The 19014-nt window shown below is 54.9% G+C and overlaps 1 protein-coding gene across 1 annotated transcript in view; it reads right to left on the bottom strand.

Moving 5' to 3' along the window:
- Positions 1–19014, bottom strand: part of AGBL1 (AGBL carboxypeptidase 1) — a 241787-nt gene that overhangs the window by 91341 nt on the left and 131432 nt on the right. Inside the window, exon 21 of the mRNA XM_056113915.1 lies at positions 2164–2293. Within this exon, the coding sequence (XP_055969890.1) occupies positions 2164–2293 (130 nt within the window). The remainder of the gene's footprint in view (positions 1–2163; positions 2294–19014) is intronic.

The raw sequence follows: 19014 nt of genomic DNA, 5'->3' as shown, positions 1-19014 counted from the left end.
CGGCTCCGCCCGCCAGGCTGCACACCCCGCCCGGTCCTCAGCTGTCGCTGCCTCCCTCCACGCGAATGGTCCCAGCAGGAAGCGCGTCTGGCTGTCGTGTTTACAGTTAATTAATGTTTATTTAGGTTTTTAAACAAGCCTTTCACCTGTCACGCTTTAAAATAAATGTTCTGCTCTTCAATTAGAGGTTGTCAGAGCAGAGAGGAGCCTGGTCTGCCGGCGGGGGGGTTGGGGGGCGGCGTGCGCTGAGGTTCAGAGCAGCCCGGGCTCCCCCTGCAGGCACCTCCTCTCCTACGGAGCCCCCCACCCCACCCCCGAGGTCGCCCTCTGCTCTGGGGACCCAAGACGGCTCACACACATCGATGGCAAAAACCACGGGGACGGGCTTGAGGTTGTCAGGACAGACACATGTTTGTCCTGAGTGAGAATTCTTTTGGTTCTGGGGGCATGTGAGGGCACACCTGGCAATGCTCAGGGCTTCCTCTCGCTCTGTGCTCAGGGACCACTCCTGGAAGGGCTCAGGGACCATGGAGGGTGCCGGGATCAAGCCCGGGTCAGTTGCCTGCCAGGCCGGCCCAGAGTGGGGTTCAGAGGAGAAAGGCTGATGGCTCCATCTTGGCAGGCAGGGCTGACCCTGGTCTGGAGGCCCCAGCCGTGGGCCGTGCAGACAGAAGTCCGGGCTGAGCTGCTTGAAACACTCTCCTGGCCAAGACTCTTCCTCGGGCCTCAGGCTGGGCCAGACCATGGAGGTCGGGGACAATTCATGATGAGTCTCAGGGCCCTGACAGTATGCAAGGCTGAGGGACTAATTGCAGCCACGCGGACCTGAGAGACCGTGCAGGCAGCCCACCCCAGTGACATCCCCGGCACCTCAGGGTCCCCTGAGCAGAGCCGGGAGTAACCTCCCAGCAGCTGTGGCCCCTCCAGAGAATAAAGGAAGGTGAAGAGGTGGCTACTGGGCTACTAGTGCCACCAATAGGAACCTGGAGACGTGGCCAACTGAGCCCCCAGCAGGGCAAAGCTCTCCCCACTGTCATGCGTCACCCCTGGGAGCCAGAGCCCTGAGCGTGCAGCACCCAGAAACACCCTTGTGTCTCCTGGGCTCGGTCCAGTGTGCCTTTGGCCTTTGCGGGTTTCTCCCATCACTATAGAGACCCATGATGATGACAAGAACCCCAAAGGCCCAGGGGTCCTGCGGTCTCAGAGAGTCCCCCATGCCCCACCCCGGAGAGTGGCTGGCCAAGGGTGCCAAGGTCACTGTGAGCACGAGCTGGAAGGCCCTGACTCTCCCACCCACTTGCCACAGTCCCAAGACTGCAGGGACCCGCTCAGCCTCTGGCCCTTTGCTGAGATGTCAAGAGGATTCTAGAGCAGAGGCTGCAGAGCTGGTCCCACAGGGAGGGTGTTTTCCTAGCACACGGCTGACTAGGTTGGATCCCGACAGCCCAGCGGGTCCCCCGAGCCCCATCCAGAGTGATCCCCCAGCACCGAGCCAGGAGTCAGCCCTGAGCACCAGAGTGCCCCTCCCTCCCATAAAAGGAACACAGAGCAGATTCAGGGATGGCCAGGCGGAGCTGCGCTCTCACCGGTGGCCTCTCCGCGGACCCCCACACAGGCACTCAGAACATTCCCGCCTTCCCCACCCAGTCTCAGCTCAGAGCGGGCTTTGCTCACACCACGGTAGGCATGTCTGCAGTTCCTCAAGCTCGCAGGAGCTGCCTTCCCAAATGGCAATTCCACACACCAACAACCAGAAACCCCCAGACACAAAACCCCACCAAGACCCCCAAATAGGAGGAAATTCAGCTCTGTGCCCAGCGTCCAGGGGGGAGCACCCCGTGGCACTCCCCAATGATACGTAGGAGCTGTCACCCCTGAACTGGGGTGTGGGCTGCCCACAAGCCCTGATGGGAAAAGGTCCCCCCCAATCACCCCCCAATCACCCCTCACACAGGGGTCGCTCTCCTTGTAAGAGGGCAGTGGGCAGAGCCGGGCGCAGGGGGGCTGGCGGCAGGCAAAGCAGAGGCAGCCAGTATGCCACGGCCACGGTGGCTCTGCCCGACTCTGTTCCAGAACATTCCGCAGAGAGAGGCCCGCCCCGCCCACTCCCTCTCCCCGCCGCTGGGCCCAGAGAGCAGCTGGCGTGGGCTGGGCCGGACTCACCACAGGCCGGTGGCCCTGGCGGCTCAGGTAGTGCAACAGGCCCTTGGCGTGGTGGATGGTGGGCTGGTGCTGGGCGCTGGGCGTCAGCCAGCATCTGTTCAGGTCCTCCCCACGCAGCGAGCACCGGTGGCTGCAGAGCGAGAACAGGGATGTGTGGTAAGAAGCATGAAGGAGGAGGGGGCGGGCACCAGAGACACCCAGGTCCACTCCCTCCACCCGCTGCCCAGTGGGTCCTGGTCACTTGCCCAGGGCTGATTTCATCCACGGTCCCCGGGGCTGTTTCATGGGCCAGGGGTGAGCCCTGGCTTGGCACGGTTCCCCATTCCCCCCAGGAGCAACCCCTGAGCACTGAGCTGAGAGCAACCCTCGAGCACTGTCAGGACTAAAACAAGCCCTTGGCCCCACACTGGACTGTCCCTTCCATGTGGTCCTTCTACGAAGGACAGATTGGTCAGTGTGTCCAGGCGCGGGAAGCTCACAAGTCAGGAGGCTGCACCCGAGGAAGGGACGGGCTTGCAGCACCAGCTCCACAGCCAGACTTGGAGATGCCTCTGGCTCATGCTCCCGTCTCTGTCCTTCCTTCCCGTCCGTCTTTCTGTACAGGTGGCCAGCAGGTGAGGTCTCCGTGCCCTCTGAAAGCCTCTGTGCAGTGTCGCCCCAGGCAGGGCGGTGGCCAAGGGGCTCAGCAGATGAGAGGCAGGAGAGGGAGGAGGGCCTGCCAGAAAAGTCGTCCCCAAAGTGGGGACCCCCAGAGGCCACCTGCCTGGGCAGCCCATACTCAGGCGCACCCCAGAGCTGAGCCCAAGACAGACAATCTCGGATGATGCAGAGGAATAATTTCTAGGCAGGAAGAATAATTTCCGAGGCATGCGGAAGAACGATTTCTGAAGTTTCACATGCCTTAATCAATTCTGCAAAAAGGGGTCTCGGGCTGGGAAATGAAAAATGAGACTGAACAGATAATCTACTGATGATGATCTCTCTTGTGTTTTTTTTATTAAAAAGAACCTTCCTTAAGAAAGAACCCAACACCTAACCTTCGCAAATCCAATCAAGAAAATAAGAATCGACAAGTAAATAGAGTCTAATCCTACACATATACTTTACCCCCAAAACCAGAATTCATAGAAGTCAGACAGAAAAAAATGAGAGGGGTTTCTGGTGGGCTCAGAAATAGACAAAAGAAAACTATGGCCCTGGTGAGTTATTCAACACTAAATAATAAATGTGAGTGACCCAGGGAACTTAGGAGAGATTATCATTAGAGATTTTGAATTCAGATGAGACATCAACTTGATACGCCAATAATAAACAGGATGTGAAATGATATCTATTTGCAGCAACTAATAACCGTATCAGAGTGGCTGGTCCTGAAGGATAGACGCGATGGGAGTGTGGGAGGGAGCGGGAGAGAGGACAGTGACCCTTCCTCGTGGTTCCAGTTTCATGGAGTCTATGAACTGACCAGGTAAACTGAGGCAGCCCCAAACAGGGCTGTGCACGGTCACGAAAGCCCTTCTGCCTACAGCAAGCCTCACATGGGCAGAACAGCAGAACTCTGTCCACGTAGCCACAGAAGTTCGGCTGGGCTGGAAATACGGCTCCAAGGGCTGTTCTGGAGGTCCAGGTTCTACCCTGAAACCTCCTGGTCCCTCCTGCACCCCTGGGCGTCACCCCGAGTGTGAGGGGAGAGGCCCCCAAACAAAGCGTGACTGAAGGCCAGAGGCGCAGTCAGCAGCCGTTAACTTCTAGCAGGAAGTGAACCAGAGCAGGCGGGTCTGAACCGGCCCGTGTGTGATCCGAGATGGAGGAGATAGGGGCATCTATTTTTTTTTTCTTTTTGGGTCACACCCGGCAATGCTCAGGGGTTCCTCCTGGCTCATGCATTCAGGAATCACTCCTGGCGGTGCTCAGGGGAACATATGGGATGCTGGGAATCGAACCCGGCTTGGTCGCGTGCAAGACAAACGCCCTACCTGCTGTGCTATCGTTCCAGCCCCAGTTATGAAGAGCAATGGCACAGTTGCCCGTTGGCACAGATGGGAGCTGCGAAGGACCATCCCCAGGGTATTGCACTGGGGTCCAGGGCCTCTGCACAAGGACACACTTTGCCGGACAAACGTGGCTGGGAGGACAGAAGCCAGTGCATGTGTGTGTAAATACATACACACATCTGTAGCTCTGCCTGCCTCATGGCCCCGTCCCCCAAAACGATGCCTGCTCTCTACCCCACCGACTCCGCCTCTAAGGGAAGGAATCGGGACAAGCGAGAGAGAGGCCTGCATAGGGCTGGGGCTGGGAAGGACACTGCTGGGTCCGAGGCAGAGTGGCACCGAAGAGCACAGCAGGGCACAGAGGGAAGGGGCCAAGCAGGCTGTTTCCTGCCGCCAGTCCCTCACTGAGGTGAGAAAACTCTCCCCCAGTTCCGGAGGCGAAACAGACCCTCACCCGGGACCCATAGGCTCTGTGTCCCTCGGAGCCCATCTCTCCCTGTTCTCTCTCTCATCCACATTTCCCGATCCCTCTCATCAGTGATGTCTCACAGGTCTCTGCCAGGTCTGCTCCTGAGGATGGTTCTGTCGAGAAGCCCCTGGCTGGAGTGCTGGCGGACCCCCCTGTCGTGGCCAAAGGAATCAGCAGGCTGGCCTTACTCGAGTTCAACTAGGACTAGTGAAAACAGGCCTTCTGCTTGGGGCATTTGCCAATGACCCTATTGTGCCCAAGTTTCAGATCCCCAACTGCAGAGAGAACAGGTCCACACATGAAAATGCAAAAGCAAAGGAACTTTACTACTATCCTGAGCCAGCACTAGCCAGAGCTAGGGTCCAGGTCTCTTCCAAGGCAGTGGAGTCTTGACAAGGACCCCGACTCCAAATCACAAGCAGCTTATATAGTGTTCAGAATTAAGAAGCAATTGATATACTGGTCTGTTCTTAGCATTGGCCCTATTACAATGGTGGTCAGCAATTAGGCAACGGTTAGCAACAGTTTCTAAGGAGGATACAGTGACCCCTCATGACCAGCCAGACCCAACTGCCCAATTCCTTATCTTGGCAAATTAGTCAACTGGGAGTTTACCAGTAAACTGGGAGTTTACCAGAAACTGCAAGTCCTGCTCCCAGGAAACTGAGGCCTAGTTGAGACTTCGTGTTAACTGCAGCTTGCTATGGCATTAGTTTCGCCCTCACAACCCCATGGCGACTGCCGAGCATGAGAACTGTCAGAGGCCAAGGAGAAGAGCGAGGAAATAGCACCAACACAAGAAGCTTAAGGCCGGGCTGGGGGCAAAGAGCTGCTGTGGGGTCCCAGGGTTGCAGCATGGCCCGGGCTTAGCTCCTGAGATAGAGTTGGAGATGCTGAACAGGAAGTAGAAGGGAAAGATGGGGGCAGAACTGGCACTGTGGGGTCCGCAGAACACAGGAGCCACAGGGCCAGCCCAGTTGCCCAGGACTCCAGGGTTGATTAGTTCAAAAATCTCTAACAATTAAATCTCTCCTAAGCCAGCCAGCCTTGGTATCCCCACGTGATCACTAATATAGACTTTATAGGGTGAGTCCCCTCCAGCTGCTGAAGCAGTGGCCGCACGTGTGGCAGAGGGCAGAATTCTAGAACTGATTTCCGGAACTACAACGCTGCTTCAGAATCTGGACTTTTCAGCCCAAAACCAGAACAGGGAAGAAACGACGGAAGCGAAGTCAGATCCACACGTGGGAAATAAGGCTGGTAATAACCATCCTCCGGACGCTGGCCCTAAGATGGATATCAACCTTTCTAGGGTGAAACCACGAAAGACAACAAGATCTGAGAAGAACAGAGGAGAAGTCTGAGGTATTCTCCGTTCGCAACTCAGCAAAGAATCAGGTGGGCGGTGGGGAAGAGACCCGAGCGAGAGTGTGCCCACCCACGGCCAGCCAGGGCTCAACCCCGCGTTTCATGCTTCCCCGAGCACCACCGGGAGAAATTATTGAGTGAAGAGTCAGGAGGAACCCCTGAACATTTCCAGGGGTGACCCTCAAACAAAAGAAAAACAAACAAACAGACAAAAATCAGGTGGGAAGCCAGGAGTTGGCGGCTGGCCTGTAGCTGCTGAGGAATTCTGGGAGTTGCTGAAGGGACTGCAGCGGCGGGAGGGAGAGTCAGTGAGCAGGAGGACAGTTCTCTCACGAGCATCTGACTCAGGAAGGAAAGAGGATTCCCAAGGGAAGGATTTGGGGTCAGGGAACATGCTGGAAGGGCTCGGGCACAGGCTTTGCATGTGCCAGGGGTTCAATCCCTGGCACCATGGGGTCCCCAGAACGCTGCCAGGTATGACCCTCAAGCTGAAAGAATAAAATGAGGCAAATGGATTTGGAGCCTGTTGGACATCCTCGGGCGCACCACAGCTCTGGGGAAAGGGAAGAGAGAGACAGACAGGCAGGAAGGAGCTGACAGAAGGACTAGCGACGGGCGCGTGGCAGTTAGGGCCTACAATGACCCGGTTCGATTCCCTGCACGTGGAGACCCCCAGTGCCCTTAAGGGGACTCTGGTTGAGTCTCGGCACTCTGGGGTCCAAGCATCATTGCATTAAGCCCCGTTGACTCAGAATTGAGCTACCCGAGCGGGGCAGGTGAGTCTCCCTCCCCACCCCAATGGAGCCAGCCCTGGCAGCCGAAAAACCCCAGAATTCAACCGCTGCCATGCTCACGGCTACTTTCCACACGCTCGGACGAGCCTCACCTGCGACTGAATCTATTCCTGGACTTCACAGCTGAGAATTCTCATACTTTACACTACTGATATACCAAGAGTAGTAGTGCACCACATTTGATGGGGTTTAAAGTCGAAGGCAAGCAATCTTAGCACTGTCCTCCTGTTGTTCATCAATTTGCTCGAGCGGGCACCAGTAACGTCTCCATTGTGAGACTTGTTGTTACTGTTTTTGGCACATCCAATACATCACGGGCAACTTGCCAGGCTTTACCGTGCAGGCTAAATACTCTCAGTGGGCTGGAGCGATAGCACAGTGGGTAGGGTATTCGCCTTACAAGCGGCCAACATGGCCGACCCGAGTTCGATTCCTCCGCCCCTCTCGGAGAGCCCGGCAAGCTACCGAGAGTATTCAATATGCCAGACACAGTAACAACAAGGTCTCCAATGGCCTTTACCTTTTACCTTATTCATAATAGGCAATACATAATTAAATAGTTTCAGTTGTGCATTGGTGGGCAGGGTTTGGGGTTTGGGATGGATAAAGGTAAAGGTAAAGGCCCTCCCGTTGATCGTCGATTTGCTCGAGCGGGCCCAGTAACGTCTCCATTGGAGACTTTGTTGTTACTGTGTCTGGCATATCGAATACTCTCGGTAGCTTGCCGGGCTCTCCGAGAGGGGCGGAGGAATCGAACTCGGGTCGGCCATGTTGGCCGCATGTAAGGCGAACGCCCTACCGCTGTGCTATCGCTCCATTCAAAATATGGTGGTGGGAATATGTAATGGTGGTGGGAGTGGAGTTCAAATATTAAACATAATCAAATCTTGCGAACAACTTTGGCCTGGAATTTCCAGGAGACACTTGAATACACAGAGAATCATGCTGGGTGGGCTGGCCCCGGGCTGAGCTGCTGGCACCTCCCAGGCCTGCCAGTGGACACCAATAAGAGAATATTTTCTCCTTCCAACCCCTGATGAACATTCCCATCAGCATCTGACCTGAAAAAGAAAAACAAAAGGAAACCCATATCGCAGGAAGGCAACACTGCCGACTGTTCAAAGATTCGGGAAGACCTTCAGCCTCTCCTCCAGACACAGCAAGATTGTTATTCTGTCATTAGGGGAAGTTTCTACCGCCTCATAATGCCAGTTTCTAAAACCAATAATCAATCAAGCCACGTGATCAATCTGGGAGAAAACCTGGAAGCAGAGAGAACATCTGGCTTAAATTTCTTGCCAACGGCTGAGAAACTCTTACCAGAGCAGAGCATTTCGGTGTTAATCCCGACTCTAAATTATTCCACTTTATTGAAGACGCATTTACGAAGCAAAGTCTTTGCATCAGGAACCTGATAGGGATGGGAGATACTCAGATGCAAAAGTGCCCTGAATATAAAGCGCCCACGAGTCTTCAGCCTGCTGACAGGCTTGCTAGCCAGACCCATGAACGTGCAGGAGATGGAGCAGGGATGCAGAAGCAATTAATTCTGAATCGGGGGTCAATTATAAAGAGGAAAGCATAACAGCCATTTATAATTACAAGTTAATGTGCTATGTCTCCCTGGGATATTTCTAATTATGAGATGAAGGACTCTATCTCCTGTTAATAGAATTTCCAGCCTGGGTACAGATCTTAATGGAAAGGATTTTTGTTTAAATACGGGAGCTTGCATCCAGGCTTTCATCCATGAGATCTCCAGGAACCCCTTTCCAAAATCACTGTAAAGATTTTTCAAAAAATATTTATAAATCTTTCAACATAGAGAGCGTAGGAGGAGGAGACCGTGCTAGAGATTGAACCTGGGGAGATTGGGAGCAGACGGGCGAGCAGGACTTGGCAGCCAGACCAAGAGGCTCTGAGTGTGTTGTCAGCAGGACAGGGAGAGGGGCACAAATGGGATGCATGAGCAGTGTGCATGCCTGGGAGACCCACAGAATGTTCTGGACTAGGGAATTAAACAGCGTTCAGACCCAATCTGGGTTCTGAAGTGGAACCACTATTTGGCCAGTTTCTCTTGAATGATCCGCCTTGACCAGCATTCCCCAAAGTGGGTGACACGGCCCAGTGGGAAAGGATCTGGAAGGATCCAAGGATCAGAAGATGACGTGGGCGCCACTGAAGGGGGGACTTCCTGTCTGTTCACTTAAGGAAGGTCACTATCCAGGGGCTGCTGAGGGATTTCTTCTCTGAAAAGGAGGTGCCAAGGCATGCCAGGAGTGGGCCCGAGCGACAGTACACAGGGTAGGGTGCTCTCTCCCTGCACACACCCGGTCCAGGTTTGATCGCCAGCCCCCCCATAGGATCCCCAAGCCTCACTAGGAGTGGTCCCTGAGCACAGAACCAGGAGTCAGCCCTGAGTACTACTGGGTGAAGCTCCCAAACAACAACCACAACAAATGGGACTGGAGTGATAGGACAGCAGGGAAGACGCTAGACTCGCACGCAGTCAACCCGGGTTCGATCCCCAGCACCTCTTATAATCCCCTGAGCTTCACCAGGAGTTACTCTGAGTGCTGAGCCAGGAGTAACCCAAGCATCGCTGGGAATGGCCCCCAACCCAAGCACTCATTAATCTTCAAAAGAATAATAATTCCAAAGTAGGTATAAAAAAGGGGGGGGAGCAAAGGGGTAAAAGTTGGACAAATAGCACAAAATCGAGGAAGAAATCCATCCAAATCATGAGTGCTCATAATACATGCAAAATTCAGTTGCCTATAAAAGATACTTCTATATACTGTCTGTTCTAAAACACAAGCCCAAACCCCCAACCATATAATCTTCAGAAGATGAATTTACAATCAACTTCCAGAGAATGGCTGAAAGTGCTTGGAAATGAGAGGGCCTGGGCCAGCAATCACAGTATCGGGAGGGAAATAGGATTGAAGGCACAAGCATTAGACAGGGAGAAAGCGTTTCAAGGACAAATAATATCGTGGTTTGTTTTTTTTTTTTACTTCAAAAGTGATTGATCAGAGAGAAGAAAAGAAAATTGGATCAAAACATAAACCGCACAGTCAAAGCGTCTGATGGATCCGAGAATGCCCACGTGCAATAACGAGATTGGTCGTTCAAGCCTCGGCCCTGGGTAGACGGAGACCATGTCTCTATTGAGGGCCAGGGCAGCTATGACGGGGCTGGGGTGGGTCTGAGCTCAGCCCCAGGCAGAGATGGTCACTTCCCCACCAGCGACCTGGCAGGAGCTGGGGGCAGGTGGGGCTCAGAATGGTGCACAGCTGGGACCACCCTCTGCCCTGCCCCGTGGGCCCCAAGGGGTCAAGGTGGAAGTCCCAGGAGTAAGGGATCATGGCATGAGACTACAGGGCGCACAGGAAGGACACAAGGTGGAAGATCGAGGTCCAGCCCCACACAGTCACGGCGCAACCATGTCCTCTCAGGCACACCCCTGAATTCTCCAATGAAGCCACAGAAACCCCCAAGGCCTGTCACATCCCAGGGCAGCCACCAATGGGCCTTGGGACAGAACAATCACAGTGCTGGACATGGAGCCAGAAGTGGCCCCCTGCAAAGAGGCCAGCGGTAAAGTGACCAGCCCAGGGCTCCCCAAAGCTGAGTGCTGTGTGGATGAAGGGGCCTTCACCCCACCGTGGGCCACCTCAGCCACATCCTGCCCTCAGTCCTGGCCCTGCCTGTCCACAGCCCTGTCCTCACTCAGGATGAACAAGTGGCTGGAAGTGGAGGCAGCAGGACAGGCAGATAGAGCAGAAGGTGCACGCTCCCGGGCCAGGAGTGTCACTGTGTCACCACCAGAGGAAGAAAAGGGGCTCGAGTGTCATAGAAATCCGCCACCCCCCAGACGGAAGGGGGAAGGTAGTTGGGAAGAAAGGCCGGTGGGAACCTGGCCAGTGGCAGCAACACCTGCCTCAGAGCCCCCTCCTGACTGTTCAGTCTGGACTATGGTTCTGCAACTCGGGAGGGAAGGAGCTCGCGGGTGGGGATCCGAGGTGCGGGAGGAAGGGAAGAGCTACTCAGGGGGACGGCGTGCGTGACTGCGGCTCGCGACCCGGAAAACGTCTCCCGATGACTTCCCAGCTGCAAGCCCCTGCCTGCAATTAGAAGCCTCGGCGTCTAGTCACCGGATCATTTTTATACGCTGAGGAGCGCGAGCCTCACGCCGGCAGACTGCAGCTGGCGGGCTGTCAGCTCCCAGCTGTTGTTTAGCTGAAACACCACAGCTAAAATTGTGGGCCAATATGACCGGAAACCAAATTGGGGGCTGAGCCGAGGAGGTCGGGATGAGCTAGCCATGCTGGGCGTCGGCCAAGGGGGAGTTGGCCCGTTCAGAGGCAAGCAGAGCGGGGGCTGAAACCCACCCATATACTCTGGAGGGGTGGGCAACTCCCAAACGGTGTACGAAGTGGGGTGCCAATGACACCCAGCCAACTGGGTGGGCGTCTCAGAGCTGGGGACTTCCAGGGCCTCCACAGCTTGCAGGGGTCTCCGGGACTACTCCCAGAGATCCCCAACAGTGCGCACTGGGCCCCAGGGGTCCCCAGCCCACAGGCCACGTGCCCCTGGGAGCTCACCCGCCGCCACACAGGTACCTCGCACAGGAAGCAGTCTCCCTGGGCTGCTGGGTTTGGCAGCTCTTCTCTCAGCTCAGAGACTGATGAAACTCTGGCCGATGAGGGAGGGCCCATCCCACGTCCAACACCTGGGCAGTACGGCGGATACTGCTCTGATGCTGCTGGGGCAAACCCAGTGAGTCACCCACATGAGTCCTTTGCAGACAAATGGGGGGAGCCCCTAAATCCATCAGTGTTGGTACAGGCTGGCACGCTTTGCCTGCTGAGCCTTCAGTTCCTTTTACATGGGGTCACTGTCCATTAGAGAAGGCCTGGGTGGACCCCTGGCCAAGCTGGGGATAGTTGCAGTAAACATGGGATCCCCATCTGTCTAAGGATGGAGAGAATGGAGCCAGACGAACAAGAGCAGGGGGTAAAGGCGCTGGCCCTGCCCATGACCAGTCTGGTTGGATTCCTGGCACTGAGCACCACCAGGAGGGAACCCCAAGCACTGAGCCAACAGGTGCATGACCCCAACACAAACCAAAAGAAGGGCGACTCTGGGTAAAAATGCCAATCGCTCAGTAGGTTGGAGTTATCCTTGAAGCCAGAGCTGGTGAGAGTGTCAAGCATGCAAGGGTGAAGTAGAGGTGGGTAGTTGAAGATGCCAAATCTCAGGGATTTGATAAAGAGTTAAGAAAGGGATCATGGGGGACTGGAACAATAGCACAACGGATAGGGCGTTTGCCTTGCACGTGGCCAACCCAGGTTTGATTCCCGGCATCCCAAAGGGTTTCACGAGCACCACCAGGAGTGACCCCTGAATGCAGAGCCCAGAGTTTTTTTGGGTTCCTATCCCCACTGGGCATCACTGGGTGTGGTCCACAAATAAAAACAGGGGCTGGAGTGATAGCACAAAGGGTAAGGCGTTTGCCTTCCATGCCACCAACCCAGGTTTGATTCCCAGCCTCCCATAGGGTCCCCTGAGCACCGCCAGGAGTAACTCCTGAGTGCAGAGTCAGGAGTAACTCCTGTGCATCGCCGGGTGTGACCCAAAAAGCCAAAATAATAATAATAATAATACCTTTCAAGATGATTGAAGTTTAACCTATCATCATTATCTTATCCCCCCACAATAATAATAATAATAATAGGGCCACGGGAGGGTCAGTCACACCCACAGGAACCACAAGCATGAGTCGAATTTGAGGGCCTGGAGCCTCTGCCAGGAGCTCTGCCTCATGAGTGGACACTCTGCTGTGAGTGGACCCTCTGCCATGAGTGGACCCTCTGCCTTGAGTGGACCCTCTGCCTGTGAGCGTCCTGTCCTGAATTTCCGTGCATGGACCTGGTGGTCTGTGCACTTTTGTGGGGTGACGTGATTACCTCCAATCCGGGAAGAGCTCTGTTAGCCAAATGAAGTGAAGGACATAGCTCTGCCCCCTCCTTGCCCCCACCAAGGCTGATCCCCAAGACTCACCAGTTTCCTGCCCCCAAATCTCTGTCTGAACCTCAATCTCAGAGCCCCCAACCCAAGTGCCTGCCCATTTCTTCAGTTCTCATCATCACCTCCTTAACCTCAGAAGCCTTGCCTCCAGGGAGGTCCCCACCATTCATAAGACACTGAGGCTGGTTTGGGTAGGTGGCTCTGTCGTCATTATTCTCTCCCCGGTCCTGGTGGAAACTAGAAGTCCATGAATTGGCGTCAGATACCTGGGTCTGAACCCTCTCAGGTGCACCTGAAGAGCACTGATTGGAGAGTATTGAAGTGTCCTCCAGGCTCTGCAGGCTTCAATCTGTGTGGGCTGGGCTGGGTCCCTGGGAGTAGGTTGGGTCCTAGGTACACCCATCAGCCAGTGCCCTGTCATGGGGCCCCTGGTTCTGTCCTAGTGGGCCCCTACCTTTTCTGAGGTCCACAGCTTGGGACATGCCAGGGAGCACGTGGTGAGAGTAAGGTGAACAGGAGCCAACTAGAAAACTTTGTCAGGATTTCTCAGTCTCCTCCAGTTGGCTCTTGTGTGGCCTCACCCAAAGTTTTGAAAGTTCCACAGAACGACTCTACAGAAGCCAGCCCGGTGGAGCGCACCACTGAAGACTTGGAGGAAAAAGAGAGGGAGAGACCCAGACGGGGGCTGCGGCTGTAGGAGTTTCGAGTTCCCTGGGCCTGCAAGGAATGAGTCTCTCCCAGATTCTCCAGCCAACGGTGTCTCCGCGTGCCCAGGGGACGATCCAGGCGGCAGAGCAGCCCGAGGCTAGTGGAGAGTCTGTGGGTTCCCCTGCAGGTCCATCTGGGCACTGGAACCAAGCAACAGCCCCCAGAGCCGCCAGACAAAATCCCGCGCACCGCACAGAGACTTCTGAGATCGTTGCTCTTGTCCAGTGGAAGTGTGACCCAGTTTCCCTGGACGCCTGTGGCCGCCACTCTGTGCAGACCCGGGGAGAAAAGTCAGCGGACTCTGGCTCCTGGGCTCCCTCCCTGGGAGTCCCCTCACGGGGCTGCCAACGCCTGTACACATCACAGGTTCTCAGCCCCACACCCCCGATTCTTGCTTGAAGGGAAAGAAAATGCTGCTGCTCCAGGCAGCTGCTGGAGCCAGATGCTGCAACAGTCACCTCTGATTGGCCGGCAGGTGAAGCGCAAGCAGCTCTGATTGGCGGGCTGATAGACGCGCACGGCTCTGATTGGCGGGCTGATAGACGCGCGCGGCTCTGATTGACGGGCTGATAGACGCGCGCGGCTCTGATTGGCGGGCTGATAGACGCGCGAGGCTCTGATTGGCGGGCTGATAGACGCGCGCGGCTCTGATTGGCGGGCTGATAGACGCGCGCGGCTCTGATTGGCGGGCTGATAGACGCGCGCGGCTCTGATTGGCCGGCAGGTAGACGCGCGCGGCTCTGATTGGCCGGCAGACAGACGCGGCCAGACCTGGAGGGAAGGGAAACAGGTCCCGCAGCGCCCTGAATCAGCAGGTCCTCGTTGACCTTCAAACTTGTGCTGGAAACCGCGGAGGACGCAGTCACGAGCCGGCAGCTGCATCCACGGCTCCCTCTCCGCGGAAATAGCAGCCGCTCCATTTGGAGACATCACGGCGCATTCAGGCCGAGCGGATTCATTTAAGCCGCATCTGGGCGGCGGTAATTGCAGGGGGTGGGGTGGCAGGCGGCGAAGTTTGTTTATTTTAACCGCTCGATGTTTGTATTTTGAAAACCAATGAAACTCTTCTGTAATCACGTTTGCGATGCACTCCAACCATGCCATCTGCCTGACTCTTCCCGTTGTGCGTCTCACTCGCGGACAATGGGCCGTGATTGGGGCAGTGGGGAGGACCGGCCCCTGCGCCCAGCAAGCCCAGGAAGCCGGGGAAGACCCAGCCCTGCCGCTCACGCTCCCGGTGGAGTGGTGCAGACCCTGTAAAGTGAGCTTCCTGCGTGGACGTTCACCGCCTCCAGGGGCTCACGGATTCTCGCAGGGCACAGCTCGGCTGTGGAGCGCACACTGTACCCACTGACCAGTCGCCAGGCCCCTGGACCACAGTGCTACACAGAGGTAGAGGGGTGGGCCATGGGGTCACTCTCAATCTTCTCCGGGGAATGTGCAACCCCTGGAACAGGTCGCCAACCGAAATAGGTAACGGGGTGCCCAGGGTGGGAAATGGTGGCAGATCAAAGCAGCCCCCATACCCCCCCTCTCAATATATATATATATATATATATATATATATATATATATATCCAAGGCCATGCTGGGAGCACTCTCCACACACTTGGATGAGCCTCACGCATAAAAGAACTGACAGAGGAACCCAGGTGTGTGGGACCCGGGGCTGAGATCTCCAAGCCTGTACAGTTTGGGACTGGACCTGCCAGTAACTAGACAGTTACACCCACCAACTGCCGTGTAACTCCAACAACGGCCAGGATCCAGAGATTATCACACTCAGCTCCCGGAAGCGCGTGGCCGCATTCGCGGCCTCGCGACATCTTATCATCTCATTCCTAATTCAGTCAAACTGGCAGGCTACCAAATGTAACATGCCCACACGGCAGAGTCTGGCAAACTCCCCGTGGTATACCCAATATGCCAAATACCAGTAACAATGATGGGTCTCATTCTCCTAACCCTGAAAAAGCCTTGAATATGGCACTTTAAAAAAAAAAAATCTCAGGGCTAGGATGAAGAAGACGTTACTGGCACCTGCTCGAGGCAATCGACGAACAACAGGGTGGTCGTGATCGTGATCGTGATATATATATATATATATATATTACGTCACGGGTAGCTTGCCAGGCTTTGCCGTGCGGGCGAGATACTCTTGGTAGCATGTGTGTGTGTGTGTGTGTGTGTGTATGTGTGTGTGTGTGTGTATGTGTGTGTGTGTGTGTGTGTGTTCTCTGCCCAGACCACTCTCTCTCTGTCCCTCTGTCCCTCCCTCCCTTTTTCTCTCCCTCTCCCTCCCTCTCCCTCTCCTTGCCCCTCCCTCCCTCTGTCTCTCCCCCACCCCTCCCCCTCTCCTTCTTCCTCCTCTCCCCTTTCCCCTCCCCCCTCTCCTCTCTTTCCTGGACTGCTCTCTCTTTTTGTACCCATCAGCAAACCGCAGGACCAGGTCGGGCTCCCGCTCCCAGACAGACCAAGTACAGGCAGAACTCGTAGCCCAGACAGAGGCAGAATCCAGGACAGGCTCAGCCACCGAGGAGAGCTCAGTTTAGGCCAGGCTCAGATGGCCAGGTAGGGGCAGATACTCAGCCTCACCCACATGCATGCAGCTGTGCCGGACACTAAGGAAAGCCAGGACAAGATGTGAGGGAACACTGAAAAGGCTCGGGGAAATGCCTTCAGATTAGGAAACATACAGGGCAGAGAGCAACGTGGGGATGACCCTGGCCATCGTACGCTGGAGGCCAGTGGACCTCATGGGACAGGACTCGGCTGCTGTACATGGGACGGGGCAGTGTCGGACACAGGCCAGTGCCATTATACATGGGTTAAGGAGGGGCCTGGACATTTGCGGAGGGGCCTGGACACTAAACTCTAGCCTTTGACCTTGTGGGCTTTGTATGTGCACCTTTCTTGAGACTCTCAGAACCCACCAGCATGGGAGATTCCACTGTCACACTAACAGCACCATGCCCACAACCACAGCACTGCCCCCACAAACTCCGCACGAAACCCACAGACCACACCGTACCCACGGTCCATGGCCACCGCCCTGTGGTCCAGCCCACGATGCTCCACGCAGTGTCCACTCCCTCTTTGCTCTTCTGCCTTGGCACAAGGCTCCACTGCCCACCACCAGGCTGAAGAGGCAGCCAGAATCCCAGGTAATTTGTGCCCAGATCCCCAGGGTGGGCACAGAGCTACACAGGCCAGATGGTGGGGAACCACTACTTTCGTTTAACCCAAAGTGCAGCTAGTCCCTCTCCGTTTGAGACGCGGCTGTGCCAGACCGACTCCCGCAGCTGCTCCCCCGGACACGCGTGATTCCATGGGAGTCGAGAGTGATCATAATAGCAACCACTGGGCTCTCCGCCTCCCTCCAACTGGGACTTTGGAATAGTTAAGAACAAATTTATGAAGCCTCCAGCTGCACCTGGGCTTTCAGAGTGTATTTGAAGGTCGACTCTGGCGTTACTGTACATTTAGATTGCAGCTTTGCCCCAAAGAGTACTGAGAGTATAAATACATCACCCAGATAGGCAGACTCAGGCCAGTCCCGGGCCAGGGACATGTCGCTTCCAGCCCTGGGCACAGGTGCGCGTGCCTAGTGAAAGAGGAGTTTCCACTGCAGCACTGGACCACCCAACTGGACATTAGGAAACCCCACCAGATACCCGAACTCCCCACCCAGATATGGGGACACCACCCCTGACACCAGGACCTCCCACCCAGACACAGGGACCCCTCATTGGACACCAGGATCCCCACCAGACACCGGGACCCCCCACCTAGACACAAAGATTTCCCACCCAGACAACTGGGGATTCCTTACCCAGATTCCAGGATGCCACCTGATGCCAGGGTCCCCGCTGCCCACCTCTCTCTGCTTCTCTCTGGCTATGTGCTCACCCTCTCTGCGGACAAATACCACTCATGGCTTCCCCGTACTCATTCCACTTCTCAACTAAATGATGTGAGTTGTTCAAATGCAATGTGGTCAGGTTTTACAGAAAAAATAAATACATCTGGGAGGCTGAATGGGGATTCTGGTGGGGTGGACGGTGAATGAGATGGCCACTCACATTCTATCTAGTTTATGACATAGCTTGGGAAAAAAATGCAAAAAATAATGTGTACATTGGGGAAATTCCAGGCACACTTTACTGCCAACATCAGCCCACAGCACCCAGGGTCAGAGAGAGGAGTGAAGAAGCAAAAGAGGAAGTGGACAGGTAGTTCCCACAACTGCAGAATACCAGCCAGCATCAAGGTCTGGAAGAATTCGGGCCTCAGAATCATCCACTAGGTGGTTCTGGATAAAACACACGGCCTTACTGGACATGAGGTGTGGAATGCCTTTCTAGGCTGTGACAGCTGCTGTAAAGGCACGGAAAACATTTGGCACGGAATCACTACTCAGGAATGAATGGGAGCACTCATTATTTTCACAAAGTGATCCAGAAGCCGAGGCCAGAGGAGGTGGAGCAGAGAATAACATTTTCTTCATTCTCTCTGCCCCACGTTATAGCATATCATGGTGGATGGTTGAGTGGATGGGTGGATGGATGGATGGGTAGGTGGGTGGGTGGATGGATGGATGGGTAGGTGGGTGGATGGATGGATGGATGGATGGATGGATGGATGGATGATGGATGGATGGATGGATGGATGATGGATGGGTGGATGGATGGATGATGGATGGATGGGATGGATGGATGGGATGGGATGGGATGGATGGATGGATGGGTGGGTGGGTGGGTGGATGGATGGGTGGGTGGATGGGATGGATAAATGGATGGATGGGATTGGATGGATGGATGGATGGATGGGATTGGATGGATGGATGGATGGGTGGGTGGGTGGATGGGTAGATGAATGGACAGACAGACGGATGGACAGATGGATGGATGGATGGATGGATGGATGGATGGATGGATGGACGGACGGATGGATGGGTGGGTGGATGGATAGATGAATGGATATATGGATGATGGACGGATGGATGGATCGGTTGATGGGTGTATAGGTGGATGGATGGATGGGTGGATGGATAGATGAATGGATATGTGGATGATGGATGGATGGATGGATGGTTGGATGGATGGATGGATGAGTGGGTAGATGGATGGATGGGTGGGTGGATGGATGGGCAGATGGTGTATAGAGAGATGACTGTTGATGGAAGGATGATGCATGGATGGATAGATGATGGATGGTGATGCATGATGAATGAAGGAAAGACAGGTCTTTCCTCCTGAGCATGAAAAGTTTTCACATATGTTTTTTTCCCTGGAATCTTAGACTGGTTCAATGAAATGATTGTCATCAATCCTATAAAATTCAGTCTTTCTTTTATACCCCAAACTATACCTATGGCCCCCTCTCTGGACTGCAAGAACCAAATTCCCAGGACACAAATCCACCTTCTACCTATAAGAATCCAAGTGAAGCTTAAACATTACCTAACCAAGGGACAGAATTTTAG

The sequence above is a fragment of the Sorex fumeus genome, unplaced genomic scaffold, assembly GCF_029834395.1.
Source record: "Sorex fumeus unplaced genomic scaffold, SorFum_2.1 ptg000024l, whole genome shotgun sequence".
Taxonomy (NCBI): domain Eukaryota; kingdom Metazoa; phylum Chordata; class Mammalia; order Eulipotyphla; family Soricidae; genus Sorex; species Sorex fumeus.
Note: the sequence above shows the minus strand (reverse complement) of the source record. Positions and strands in the feature narration are given on the sequence as shown.